This window comes from Myotis daubentonii, chromosome 13 (assembly GCF_963259705.1).
Source record: "Myotis daubentonii chromosome 13, mMyoDau2.1, whole genome shotgun sequence".
Taxonomy (NCBI): Eukaryota; Metazoa; Chordata; class Mammalia; order Chiroptera; family Vespertilionidae; genus Myotis; species Myotis daubentonii.
Genome location: NC_081852.1, coordinates 27173707 through 27187817, shown reverse-complemented (window position 1 = coordinate 27187817; position 14111 = coordinate 27173707). Strand labels below are relative to the sequence as shown.

Below are 14111 nucleotides of genomic sequence, written 5' to 3'. Positions count from 1 at the left end.
ACAAGATTTTTCAGAAAACTGGTGTTTATGTGGCAAACCTGATCCCCAAATAATGCTAACGGCCAAAAATAAGATTCTGAACAAATACAAATTTTCATTAACAAGACCCCTCAAATTAAAATACATTCTTAATATGAATAAGCAAAAAGAACCCAACTTAAGAGTATAAAACAGCTTCTGAGCTCATTTCTTAAATAATCAAAATATTACTAAATCTATTGAACCCCTGGGAATTTAAGAGAACTCAGGATAATCTTAATCTTATGTCTTTGATTTTCTTCCAAGCAAGTCTGAGAACTTCCTAAACATGTTATTTAGCACTGCCTCATGTCACCCCTAAAAGGCAAGAGGTAGGCTACAGTATTATTAGCCTCTTTTTACTATGGGGAAACTAAGGAACAAAAAGAGTAAATTACAGTATGGCCACAAAATAAGCTATTATATTTTCTTGGACTTTAATTAAAGACTCGAGACCCACATATCATCCATTATTCTTTGTACCATCTAAATATTAGAATTATCTTTCCCTATCTTGGCTGAGAATAATAATAATAAAAAAGACACGACTAAACTTTTAGGTCATTTTCTCAATTTGGTACTGCCACCAAAAAAGTTTTAAAATTCTACCTCCTGAATTATGCTACCTGCGAGAACTGCGAGGTGTACCCAGTAAGCCAGCCACCCCCCAATAACAGACAGCTGGAAATAGCAGATCAGGTCAGGAGTCCTAGGCCCAGCTTCTACTTGGAATGTCTGGCAGGCTCACACGTGTGTCTGCAAAGCAGGCTTTGCAGATCTGGGGATGGAAAGGTGCCCTTAGAGGCCCTGCAGAGCGTCATCAAAACTACACCCACGGCTGCAAACACGAAATCCAATGCTTTCCTCCTCGGCCCCGCCCCTGCATTGCGCCACACACCGCACGAGGATCCTGGAACACCCCAGGGCCAGAGCAGGTATCCGCCCTACTTTCCCCTCAAAACGCAGCCCTTTAAAGCTGCCCAGGGCGCCGGGACTCAGGGAACAGGGAGGACACCGGATGTAGCTGAACACGCCTCGACATCTTGCCTCTCCAGAATCCACCGCCTGGTCCAGGCGAGTCAATGTCACGCGGAGTTCCTGCTCCTTACGACTTTGTTTTTTCACACACGCGCTGACACCCCTACCTGCAGGCCCCCGTCCTCAGCCCCCCGCCACGACTCGCCTCCACGCCGGGCAGACGTCCCAGGGACTAGAGGAGGAAGAGGGGGATGAGAGCGCAGGGTCCCGGCCGCGATTCCGCTCACCTCGGGCCGCGGTCCCCCTCGCCCACCCACTCACCCACCCAAACCTCCGGCCCGGCCGCCCAGACCTGGCCTCCGCCAACGCGCCGCCGCCGCCGCCGCCGCCTATCAGCGGAGCGCAGGGGCGGGGCCGGTGGCTCCGCGGCGGGTCGGCCGGCGGGCGGGGACGGGCGAGGGATCGACCGCCTCGCGACTCAGGCCGCCGCGCGCGCACAACACACACACACACACACACACACACACACACACACACCGGCCCTGCTCCCGAGGGCACCAGCGCGGCCCCGGGAAGCGCGAGGAGACGGCGAGCGCGCGGCCTGCCGTGGGCCGCCCGGTCCGCTCCACTCGGCGCCCACCGCCCTGGAGGTGGGGTCCTGGCCTCCGGGAAGATGGTGTCCTGGATGATCTCCCGAGCCGTGGTGTAAGTGCTGCTCACGGCGCCCCGTGGCCCAGGCCAGGCCCGCGGGAGGTGTGGGAGAACCCCGGGGCCCGGAGGGGAAGGGCAGGCCTGGGCCTAGGCGGGCGCGGGCTGGCCCGGCCTCGGCCTGCCCGGGGCTGGGGGTCTCGGCCTCCTCACCCGAGTCCACGTCGCTGCTGGGCTCCCGGCGGCGGGCGAGGGTCCGGCGGCGGCGGCGTTGGTGGCGGCGGCCGGCTCGCGTGCGGCTCGGCGGCCCTGCTCCCAGGGAGCTGGAGGAGCAAGCGCGCAGGGCTGGCGGCGCGCGCTCCGCGCTCCCTCTCCGTCTGCCCGCGCTGCGCGGCACCGCCCTGCGGCCCGGGAGCGGCGCGCCTGGCGGCGGCCCCTACGCAAGCTCCGCAGACGCCGAGCGCGGCCGGCCCCGAGAGCCTCGCAGGATGCGCCGGCGGCACCGCGTCTTTGTATCCCGAGGCGGGCGCGTCGCGGCGTCTGTCTCCGCGGCTGATCGCCGCTCGGTCACGTGGGTAGGAGGAGAGACTGGTCGGAAAACCCTCGACCGCTCCCAGCTCGCCTCCCGGGGAAGGGTCCCCGTCGCCCCGTGATGTACAGTTTTACGCAGAAAGGAGCTCCCGGCCGAATGAATGGGGACACCCGCCTGCTCTCCCAGGTTCCAGAATTTGGTGGTTTGGGCGGAAATACTTGCTAAGTGAGAGGCTGCAGGTGCCTGTTGCCTTTGTTCGGATTATCGGTTCATTTTCTTGCGTTCTTACCAAGTGCTACAGGTCCACTTAAAAAAAAAAATTTGCTTGAGTTGTGTTTATTCTGTGAAGGTATTCGTTGGACTACAATTTAAACTGATTTCCTCCCATCCTTTCCATTTTACCCCTCTCCTCCTCAAATAAAACAAAAAAAAAGTCACAAAGTAAACAACAATGTTGTAGTTTCAGCCAGGAACCCGCGGATTTATTATTCATGATCTCTGTAGGAGTCCTTATCTCCTGATCTTTATGAAATGTTTTCGTGAGGCGCTGGCTTCTCTGATTAGCGTTAGAATGTGGGAGAAAACATTACCAGATATTTAATTTTGTTTCTCACTAGGGAGAACGCCACATTTTCTTTGGGAGTTGGATTAATAGCTGAGTGGCCGTATTCAACCCGATTTGCAGTAGCATTGAAATTTTGTCAGTTGATTGTCTTAATGCACTTTGCCCTTCCTCGGTACAGTTTCTAGTTTTAAAACTTCACAGCTTCCTGTGTTCATCTGTACAAAACTAAAACTCGAGAAATAAAAGCATATCACAGATTGTTGTCAGGTTGTTTTTTAGCCTTTTTGGGTCTCTCTTTGAGTGTCATTTACATAATACAAGCATACCTTTTTCGACCTAGTGATGTCTATCAAGTGTTGTGTCTGCACCCAAAAAATCAAGTGCCCCATTAAGAAACTGTACCTTGCCAAAACCGGTTTGGCTCAGTGGACAGAGCGTCGGCCTGTGGACTGAAAGGTCCCAGGTTCAATTCCGGTCAAGGGCATGTACCTGGATTGCGGGCACATCTCCGGTAGGGGATGTGCAGGAGGCAGCTGATCGATGTTTCTCTCTCATCGATGTTTCTGGCTCTCTATCTCTCTCCTTCCTCTCTGTAAAAAATCAATAAAATATATTTTTAAAAAAAGAGAAAAAAAAAGAAACTGTACCTTAAGAAAACAAACAAACAAACAAAAACTCTCTGGGTTCCCTTGATCAGTTCTTTAACTGATTTAAAAAAGAAAAAAAAGTGGAGCACAATTGATTTCATTTGAATTACTCAAATAATACTTTTGTTTTTTTATCGTTGACTACGAATATGAATGCCTTTTCTAGATGTTACCTGTAACACAAAGGTTAGTAACACAGTTGATCTTAATGGAACTGACAATTCAGGTACCCTATACCTGCAGTACAGATCAGAATGTCAAGTCTTATGAGTTACACCCTGTGTTATATCAGATAGACAATGAAGTTATATCTCAGAGAATCAGAAAAAGCAAGGGAGATTACATTTGAGATGGGCCTTAAAGGACAGACTGAATTTAGACAGCCAAAGATTAAACAGAAAAGGATTCCAGATAAAGGCATCACTGTGAGCCAAACCACAGAGGAGGGGAAAGCCCGGATTAGTTACAGAGGACTTGAGGGACTGGGGAGAGGAAAGGCTGGAAATTTAAGCTGGGGCCTGTTTTCAAGGAATTTGAGGAAGAACTGATAGGTTATATTAGGAAGCAATGGCTTTGCTTTGGGAATTTCTCTCCCTTGTTGTATGAGATGGTTGTACAGGAGAGAGACACTGAAGACTTAGAGAACCCCCTAACTGGCGAGAGGGTTAGGCTTGTGTTGCCAGAAGCTACAGAATTTAAATTGTGTGGTAAAAGAAAGGAAGCAAAAACGTGAGAGAGGAAAGATCATAGAAATTTATTTCATGAGCCATTGAACCATTAGCATATTAGAACGCACACTTGTCCCGTAAGGAAAGCATCATTCTTATATTTTGTCCCTGGGATCCTCAGTTTCTCTATATCTATGCACTGAATTTTTTCTTTTTCTCTTGATTAATATTATGAGGGCACAAAAAATCAATCGCAGGACCTACCCAAACTTGGAAACCTTTTTTACAGCAGGAGATAGAATTTACTTACATTCTTTCTAACCCAGTGGAACAGCCAGCTGGTCGTGAGCCTAAAGAAAAATCAGACAGTTATCGCAACATGAACCTCCGGTGGCATGAGCAAGGAGCCTCCTCCGTAACCAGAGCTCCCTGTGGGCATAAGCACTTTCTCCCCAGACCTTGCGGCAGACCATTGCAGGGAAGAGCACTGGCTGGGAATCAGGCCTGGATGCCAGCTAGTAGTTTTGTGGTCCTGGGAAACATACTCAGTCCATCTGAGCTTCAGTGTCCTTGTCTTAAAAAGGTTATCATATTTACCTTTTTAAAACTGTTGTAAAGATTAAATCAGTGCAACTAAAGCACACCAAATGTGGCACCTCACATTTATGGTACATTTAAAACATGATATATAGATGTGTGTGTGTGTGTGTGTGTGTGTGTGTGTGTGTGTGTGTGTGTGTAAGAGCAAAGTAAGATAGAAAGAAATATCATTGGGCTATCATTTAGAAACCTGGAATTAATAACTAATGTGGGTTATATTAAACCAGCTGAATGACACTGAGTCAGCCTCTTACTGCTTATAGCCCTCAGTTTCTGTCTCGCTTGAGATAAAGGATCTGATCTGGTAATCTCCAAACTCTTGCATAGCTCTTGCATTCTGTGATGGTGCGAGAGGATTTTTCATTAAAATCAACTTACTTGAACTTTACAGACAAGATTCAAAGGTTAGTTGGCAATTATTAAGGTTATAGTAATCTGAGATTACCAAATAATATTACATTCATACCTAATGCCCGTGCCTTACCTTTTGAAACATGATTGTTACAGATTAAGGGAAATCCCACTTTTCTGACTTTTCTTAATTTGTGGTTAACGTCAGGACTAAAGACAGATTGCCTGGATTAAAATATCAGTTCTGCCATTCTTGGTTATAACATACTCCATAGAATTAAATGCATTTGCACATATAATGTCCATAATCCAGCATTGTGCACATGGTAGATATTTAATAAGTATTAGTACTTGTTATCAGAGCAAGAACAAATATGTTCCCTGACATTCCCAGCATACTGAACATTTAAACTTTTCAATTTACATTTTTTAATATTTTTACTGATTTTTAGAGAGAGAGGAAGGAAGAGGAATAGACAGAAACATCGATGAGAGAGAAACATCACAGGGTTAAGCATGTGCCCTGACCGGGAATCCAATCAGTGACCTCTTGATTCCTGAGTCAACGCTCAACTGCTGAACCACACTGGCTGGGCTTTCAATTTACCTTTGTCTTTCAATTTCTTTGTCTAATTAGAATAGGGTAAAAAAAAATTTTATTCAATATTTTTTAAACTGTAAGCATTTTCTGTGTTGCTCTGAAATCTTATTTTTCTATTTGATCTAGGCCAGTATTCATGATTTTCATAGCCATCTATTTTTAATTTTTATTTTTAGATAATTTCTAATATTTCATTATTAAGTAATGCCTCAATAAAGTTATAATGCTAAAATGGAGATCATTTATATATACTTTTTCTTTTTATGTATTTCCTTAGGGCAGCAGTTCTCAACCTGTGGGCCGCAACCCCTTTGTTGGCCTAACGACCCTTTCATGGGGGGCCACCTAAGACCATCCTGCATATCAGATATTTACATTACGATTCATAACAGCAGCAACATTACAGTTATGAAGTAGCAATGAAAATAATTTTATGGTTGGGCCACAACATGAGGAACTGTATTTAAAGGGCCAGAAGGTTGAGAACCACTGCCTTAGGGTAAATATCCAAGAGGAGTATATCTGAGTCAAAGGCTATGAATACTTTTATGACAATTGATATGAATTGCCAAATTACTTTCCAAAAGGATATTAATATTTTACATTGCCACCAAGAATGCATGAGTAATATCTTTATCACAGTGTAACCAGAGATGGGGGAGTTTGACTTTTTTTATATACTTTCTTACTAAGTATAATGAATCTCATTGGTTTCTTATGAATTTGAGTTATTAACAAGGTTAATATTGGTCCTAATGTTTATTAACTAGGAGCCCAGCGTGATTCAAAATTGTGCAGTGCCTCCCACCCTCTGGTCTGGCCTGCCTCCCTCCCTGGCCGTTGAAGCAGCCTCGGCCGCTGCTGATCAGGCCCTCCCCCAGCGCAGGCTTGCAGAGGCCCCTGCTGCCCTACCCCCCAGTGCTGTGCGCGCAGCCTCCTCTTGTCTGGTTGACCCGTTACAGTGTCCCGGTTAATTAGCATATTTTTCTATTTTATATATATACACACACACTAGAGGCCTAGTGCATGAAATTGGTGCACAGGTTGGGTCCCTAGCGGCTGCCGGCTGGAGAGACCCTTCTGCCAGCCGCCTGCCACTGCCACTGCTGCTGGCCCCACTCCCTGGTTGAACTCCTGGTTGAACTCCCCGTGGAGGGGACAATTTGCATATTAGGCTTTTATTATATAGGATAGATTATATCTCCCATAGTGCAAATCGTCTGTATGTACTTTACCCATTTCTCTCTTAATTACTTGGTAATTTACTTGTTGGCACACCTTACATCATAAAGAAATTAACCTTAAGTCACATTTGAGGCAAATATTGTTTCTCAATCTAATTATACTTCTCTTAGGATATTTTATTTTTAGTTGTAAAGGGAGTACAGTTTTAATGCAGTTCAACTTGTTCATATTTTACTTCGTGACTTTTCACTTCTAAATATAAACTATCAATTGCTCCATTTGATAAGTACTACTTTTTCATATAGAACTGGATGAATTTGGAGACTTCCTTTTTTTACACATCAGTATTTAGCTTTTAACATTAGTAACATTTTTATCTTTGTTTTACAATTTTATCATCTGGCAGTACTAGTAAAACATCAATCCTCTTTCTTTAATTGATTCTTTTCAATTATATTTAATGGGTGCCGTTAGAGTCTAAATTACACACCTTGAAAACCATACTCCGGCAATTTCCCCCCATCTTTCCAGCATCATCTGTTTTCCCTCTGCCAGATCATTCTTGTCAGCATTCAAACATGCTATTATTTCTCCCATCTTAAAACAGCAGCAAAAACTCATTCTGTTATACTTTTCACCTCATTACCATTTGTCTCTCATTCTTTAAAGCAAAAACTCCGCAAAAGAACAGCCTACAGACAAACTTTCTCCACATCCCCTTTTTTTGGGTCACTCTGAAACCCATACCATCTAGGCTTTGCCACCAATCACTTGATAGAAATTGCCTTGCTCTAGGTCAGCAGTGACCTCCACATGGCCAAGTGGTTTGGTCCTCATCTGGCTTAGCAGCTTCTGATACAGTTACTCTCTCCTTGAAGTACTTTCCCTTGCTTTCTTTTTTCTTCATAACTCACTGGCTACTCCCTTCTTAGTCTTCCTTGCCACATCCCTGCACACACACACACACACACACACACACACACACACACGCCCGAACTTCTTTAAGTTGGTGTGTCCAGGGCTCAGTTCTTACATCTTTTGTCTTTTCTATCTACATTCCTATAAGGATGCTCATTAATTTACATCTTCAATCCAGACCTCTCTGCTGAACTCATGATCATATATATTTTCAACTGCCTACTTAACTCCACTTGGAAACCTTTGACAGTCATCTTGAACTTAAGATATCCAAAACTGAGCTCCTGAATTTCCTTCCCCATCTGGCTCCTCAGCAGCCTGCATCAGCTCAATTAATTACAACTGAGTCCTTCCAGATAGCTCAGGCCTAAAAACTTGGGATTATCTCTATTCCTCTTTTTCTCTCATTCCCTACACTTAATCCTACAGCAAATCTTGTTGACTCCACCTTCAAAATATACCCGGGATCCACCCACTTATCTCCACCTTTACTTACATTACTTTAGTGCAAGCCAACATCATCTCTTAAATGTATTGTTATAATAGCACCCTGCTTCTACCCTTTGTGTGTGTGTTAGTTAAGATTATTATGGAATTAAAAATACCTTATTTTTAAATCCTAGTGGAAGTTTAAGGGCAGTCACAATTTATAAGTGATATATTTCTTCTTTTATATGTGCTTTCAGTATTTTTAAATGGTTGTAAAATCTCAATGATGGCTAAAATATATTTCAGTTAGGTTAAGGTAGATTTTATCTTTGTTTACCAGTTTTGATGAGATCCATTATGGGAATAGCTTAAATGTTCATGAGCTGTATCTAAGAATAGTGTACTTACTGAAATTGCTCTTAGATAGTGATAAATAAGGTAGGTAGAAATGATGTTTTCAAGGAAACTGAAAAAGTTAAAATCTTAAAAATACAATTTGTTGTGAATGAGCTATAAGAGTTCATCTTTTCTGTCTTCCTTCATTAAGACAGAAGACACATCCTAAACTATTGGGTCTTATTTTCATTGCATAGGCCAGAACTTCCAACAAGATTTCTTTATTAGCCTTTTCAGAAATAATTGGCTTTGGCCCATTTTTTTTGTTACAGCTGCTATATTAACTATTTCTTTTTCTGCTGGATTTTTGAACCCTTTTAGGATGGTGATATTTATATTGTCTACTTTCAGTATAGATTTAAATGTTCAAAAATGGTATATTACAATAATAATGTCATAAATGGCTAATTTCAATATCTTAAAATAAATATGACATGACTGTTTTGATTGTCACATGGAAAAAGATTACTGCTGGGTCTGTGTTTTTTATTGATTTTTTAAGATAGAGGAAGGGGGGGGAAGAAACATCGATCTGTTGTTCCACTTACTTATGCATTTATTGGTTAATTGTTGTGTGTGTCCTTATCCAATATCGAACCCAAAACCTTGTGCAGGGACAATGCTCTAACCAACCGAACTACCAGGCCAGAGCCATTATGTCATTGATTGTACATTTGCATTAACTTCCCCTTTCGTACATTTTTTAAGTTAAATGAGAAGTTAAAGGTACAAATTATTCTGTTAGAAATGTCTTATGTTTACAAAACTGTCTGTTAAGGGTTTAAGTATACCTATTATTGAAGTAAATTTACCCATCAATCATGTTAACTTTATAAAGGCTACTATGACTGAAAATCAGGACAGATGTCATACTCACTAAGATACTGTGGACAGAGAAAACAGTAGCAGTTGGGATGGAATTATTGAACAGTGGCTAAAACTTATCTATAATAATGAAAGTGTAATATGCTAATTAGACCAGCCGTCCTGTCCTTTCAGATGTCCTTCCGGACAAAGCCGGGGCTGTGAGGGCTGAGGCCGAGGCAGCCGCCAAGGCAGAGGCCCCTGGACGTGGTGGTGGTGGGGGCTGAGCCCCTTGCACGAATTTTGTGCACCAGGCCTCTAGTCTATAAAGAGCCAGGGGCTGTCACATCCAAAACAACAGAATGGAAAACTGAACAGGCTGGATAGGGCGACAAGTACGGCAGGGGGGTTAGTGAGGGACGACCAAACGACTGAGCAGCAGGCTGTGTGGGGCGACCAAGCCTGCAGGGGAGGAAGTTCAGGGCAACCAGGCTGGCAGAGAGGGGCAGTTGGGGACAACCAGGCCGGCGGGAGGGCAGTTAGGGGTGACCAGGTTGGCAGGGGGTGCAGTTGGGGGTGACCAGGCTGGCAGGCAGGTGAGCAGTTAGGAGCCAGTGGTCCTGGATTGTGAGAGGGATGTCCCAGATTGGAGAGGGTGCAGGCTGGGCTGAGGCTACCCCCCCCCACACACACACACAAATTTCATGCACCAGGCCTCTAGTTTTAAATAAAGAGCAGGCTAGATATTGTTAGAATATTACACAGCCATTCATAATGGTATTCAAAGTATCTTTAATTTTATTTGAAGATCCTTTAAATATGTCAAGTTTTGTGTGTGTGTGGTGGGTTTTTTTGTTTTTGTTTTTTGGTTAATCCTCATCTGAGAATATTTTTTCTATTGATTTTTTTAGAGAGAGTGGAAGGGAGGGGGAAAAACATATTTGTGAGAGAGACACATTGATTGGTTGCCTCCCACATGCACCCCAACTGGGCCAGGGATCGAGCTCACAACCGAGGTACCTGCCCTCGAACAGAATCGAGTCCAGACCCTTCAGTTTGCAGATGGAAGCTCTAACCACGTAGCAAAAACCAGCTAGAGCTATGCCAGGGTTTTTTTTAATGTAGCACTATGGACATTTTGGACTGGATAATTCTCTCTGGGTGTGTGTTTGGGGTGAGGGGCAGGGGAGGGGGGGTCTGTCCTATGCATTGTAAGATGTTTAGCAGCATCCCTGTCCCCTACTTCAAAGATGCCAGCCCCCCCCCCCCCGCCATTATGACAGCCAAAAATGTCTCCAGATACTGCCATATGTCACCTAGTGTGCAGAATTGCCACTGGTTGAGAACCACTGTGCTAAGTAAAAAGGGATGAAAAATATATATGGGCGGGAATGAGCCTGAATCTGTGCTGCTCAATGTGGAAACCACCACTCCCATGTGGCTATTGAAATGTAAATTAAGTAAATTTGAAATTAACTTCCTCAATCACACTAGCCAGATTTCAAGTGTTCAATAGCCACTCAAGCTTAGTGGTTACCTTATCGGACAGCACAGAAATAGAACATTTCCATCATTGCAGGAAGTTCTATTGCAGCGATCACCTACAAAAGACATTCTGCTTGGTATTCCCATCCGAAAATGACTTAGTTGTTTACTATTTGCTGCTTCTGTATACTCTATGGGAGAAATTATAGGCTATAATGATATTTGGGAACTCATGAGTGTCTTGGGATATCTCTCAATTAAGAATTTTCTATATGAAAGTTTCTGATCTGTCATATTTTTTTTACTATTTCAAAATTAATTTCTGTCAGTATTACAGAGAATTTCCCACAATTGATGAAAATTGCTGATACCGTACACTTTGAAAACAATTTTTATAATCACGTATCTGCACATCAGCACCGATATTCCTTATTTTCTAAATTTACAAATGAAATGTGGTTTACAAGTTATAATTTTCTGGTCCTAGAAGTTGTTAGGATGCTTGAATTTGAATACATAGCCAAAGGTTACCTACCAGTGTATTGCTTTCCTTGCTATTAACAGTGTCATCAATTCAGCAAAAGCAGAGCTACCAAGGAAATCATGAAAGCAAAACTCAGGAAAAATTTAAACATTATATGTTTGTACTGGCCAATAATTCAAAACGTAATTTCAGGATGTATTCAAATTATACTATTGCTGAGAGCATTAATATTTTTAAGTTTTGATGTGTACATTTTAGAAAAGAATTATTCTCACCCATAAATAAAACCAAACATGCTGCTGTGGAAAATTTCCTTAGCCTTTTATCATGTCACATTTCTGGGAAATGTATTAGTTTGCTGGTATAACAAACTGGGTGGCTTAAGCAACAGAAATGTATTATCTCACAGTTCTGGAGGCTAAAAGTCCAAGATGAAAGTGTCGATAGGGTTCCTTTTGAGGGCTCTGAGGGAGAATGTGTTCATGTCTCTGCTCGCTTCTGGTGGTTTGCTGGCCATTTGTGTATTCCTTGGCTTGTCCTTGCATCATCCTGATCTCTGCCTTCATCTTGCAAATGGAAGACTCCTTTTCTGTATGTCTGTGTCCAAATTTCCCATTTTTATAAGGACACAAGTTATATTGGATTAGAGCCCACCCCAGTTACCTCATTTTAACTGGATTACTTCTGTAAAGACCCTGTCTCCAGATAAGATCACATTCTGAAGTAGTGGGGGTTACAATTTTAACATATCTCCTCTCCCCACTCCCCACCCCCAACATATCCTTTTTGGACAAACACAGTTCAACACATAACCATCTCTTTTACATATCTGAGGAAAACCAGTGGATTCCAAGGAATAGTTTTAGGAATTGAATTAGAAAAACAAGAAAAAAGGCTAACAAAAGAGCTGTTTTAATATAATTTGAATTGTTATGTGGGGAGGGGAGTACTGATTTTTCTCTTACTGTGAAATGCGAGGCTAGAGCAGTAGGTAAATGTTATAGGGAAGATGATTTTATTCAATAAATATGGGAAAACTTTCTAACACCTAGAGTTGTTCAACAATGAGACTGAGTCAACCTCATGAGAGCAGTATGTTCTCCATCCCTGAAGCATGAAGGAGAGAGTCGAGCCTAGTTGAAGATCTTGACTATTATTGCTTGTATGCTTCCTATGGAGAATCATAGGTAAATTACTGCGAAGTATTTTGTATTAAATAAGGCAGATATTTAAATAAGTGAATACATTAACCTTATATTATGTAAATATCAGCAATTAATAAATGACATTATTTGGCATTTTATACAAAAAACATCATGAATATGTAAAGCACTGAATAGATTATATTCTAAAAATTCTGCTAATGTGACACTCTTTCATCATCAAACTGTAATCACTAATCTTTAGGGCTCTTAAAATTTGAAATGCACTTTCACCAAAACCAAAACTGTAAAGTGGATAAACTGGCTTCCTTTCCTTGTTTAACATTTGAGGCCCACAGGAACAATGAGCAGTAGACATTCTTGAGTGTTAACTTAAAGAAAGCACAGATATGGGAATAGAAGAAAACAAACTGGTGATATTTGCCTAATGGGTATCATTATTGCCACAATTGCTTCTCCACTGCTTTGTGCCTGTGGTCCTGTTTTCTATTGGGGGCACCAACCAATCTCACTATAACTAAGGTCAGTAAAACATAAGCAGTAAACCATTTTAAGAGTAATAGGTATAAAAAGATGCCCTGATTACCTCAAATGACTCAGAAATAGAAGGGAAATGCTAATGATAACAGGTTATTAAATAACCTGTTAACTAAAAATAACACTGCCTAGATGCAGGTTAAGTATGTGATAGGAGGAACTATATTAAGAATAAAAACATTCCATTTCTTCCTTTGAAGAATTCATTTCCGCTCCACTTCAAAGTATGTCATCACTGTCTCTTGTCCTCTCTCTTATACTTTCTTCACTTTTTTGTCTAGTTTTACTCTTCTTTCCCTTTATTTCAGTAAAGGTGAGGAAAGAATGATACAGTCTGTCATGTACAGAGATATAATAACTTAAAATGTTATAAGTATAATCTATAGTTTCAACCCAGTAGAGAAAAAAGGAGGTCAAAGGGGTATAAAAGACTAAAATAAAGGGGGCAGTAGGTGAGGGACATATGGACAAAAAATGGTAGAAATGGGTTCATATATATCAGTCATGACAATAAATGTAAACAGATTATATTCTTCTGTTAAGAGACAGACTGTAACACTGGGAATAAAAACTACAGTATAACGAAAGGTATAAATAATGATTGAAAGATAAAAGATCTTAATAAATGTATAGCTTATATTAATGGATTAATATTAGTTTATGATTATCATTTTCCCCCAAATAGATCTATTAATTCACTGAAATTCCCAAAAGATTTTTTGTTATTTTTGCTTTTAAGGAACCTGATAGGCTAATTATCTGTAGTTCATAGGAAAAAGCAAAAGCTCAGGTATCAATAAGACAAAGGAAGGAAGATTTACATATCAAGATTTATTATAATGTTGTTGTAATTAAGCCAATGTAGTGGTATTAGTGCGGTGCTTGACGATAGACTTAATAGAACCTATCAAATATATTTTTTTTAAAAGAATCCAGAAACTAATGTAGTTATATATGGAAATCTGATATGACAAAAGTAGTATTCAAAACCAGTAGAAAAGGATGGATAATTTAATAATGTTGTGAAACTTGGTTATCTCTCAGAAAAAAAGAATGAAATTACATCCTTACTTTACAGAAAACTTAAAACTAATGATAAACA

At 41.6% G+C, this 14111-nt stretch overlaps 2 protein-coding genes across 3 annotated transcripts in view; one reads left to right on the top strand and one right to left on the bottom strand.

Annotated features, from left to right (window-relative positions):
* Positions 1 to 2173, bottom strand: part of JMJD1C (jumonji domain containing 1C) — a 260540-nt gene extending 258367 nt beyond the window's left edge. The window contains exon 1 of the mRNA XM_059662587.1: positions 1858 to 2173. The gene's annotated coding sequence lies outside the window, so the exon portion shown is untranslated. The remainder of the gene's footprint in view (positions 1 to 1857) is intronic.
* Positions 1466 to 14111, top strand: part of REEP3 (receptor accessory protein 3) — an 84725-nt gene continuing 72079 nt past the window's right edge. Inside the window, exon 1 of one of the 2 annotated variants that reach the window (XM_059662596.1) lies at positions 1466 to 1701. In XM_059662596.1, the coding sequence (XP_059518579.1) occupies positions 1670 to 1701 (32 nt within the window). In that variant the 5' untranslated portion in view covers positions 1466 to 1669. The remainder of the gene's footprint in view (positions 1702 to 14111) is intronic. The other variant, XM_059662595.1, reaches the window with a different exon arrangement.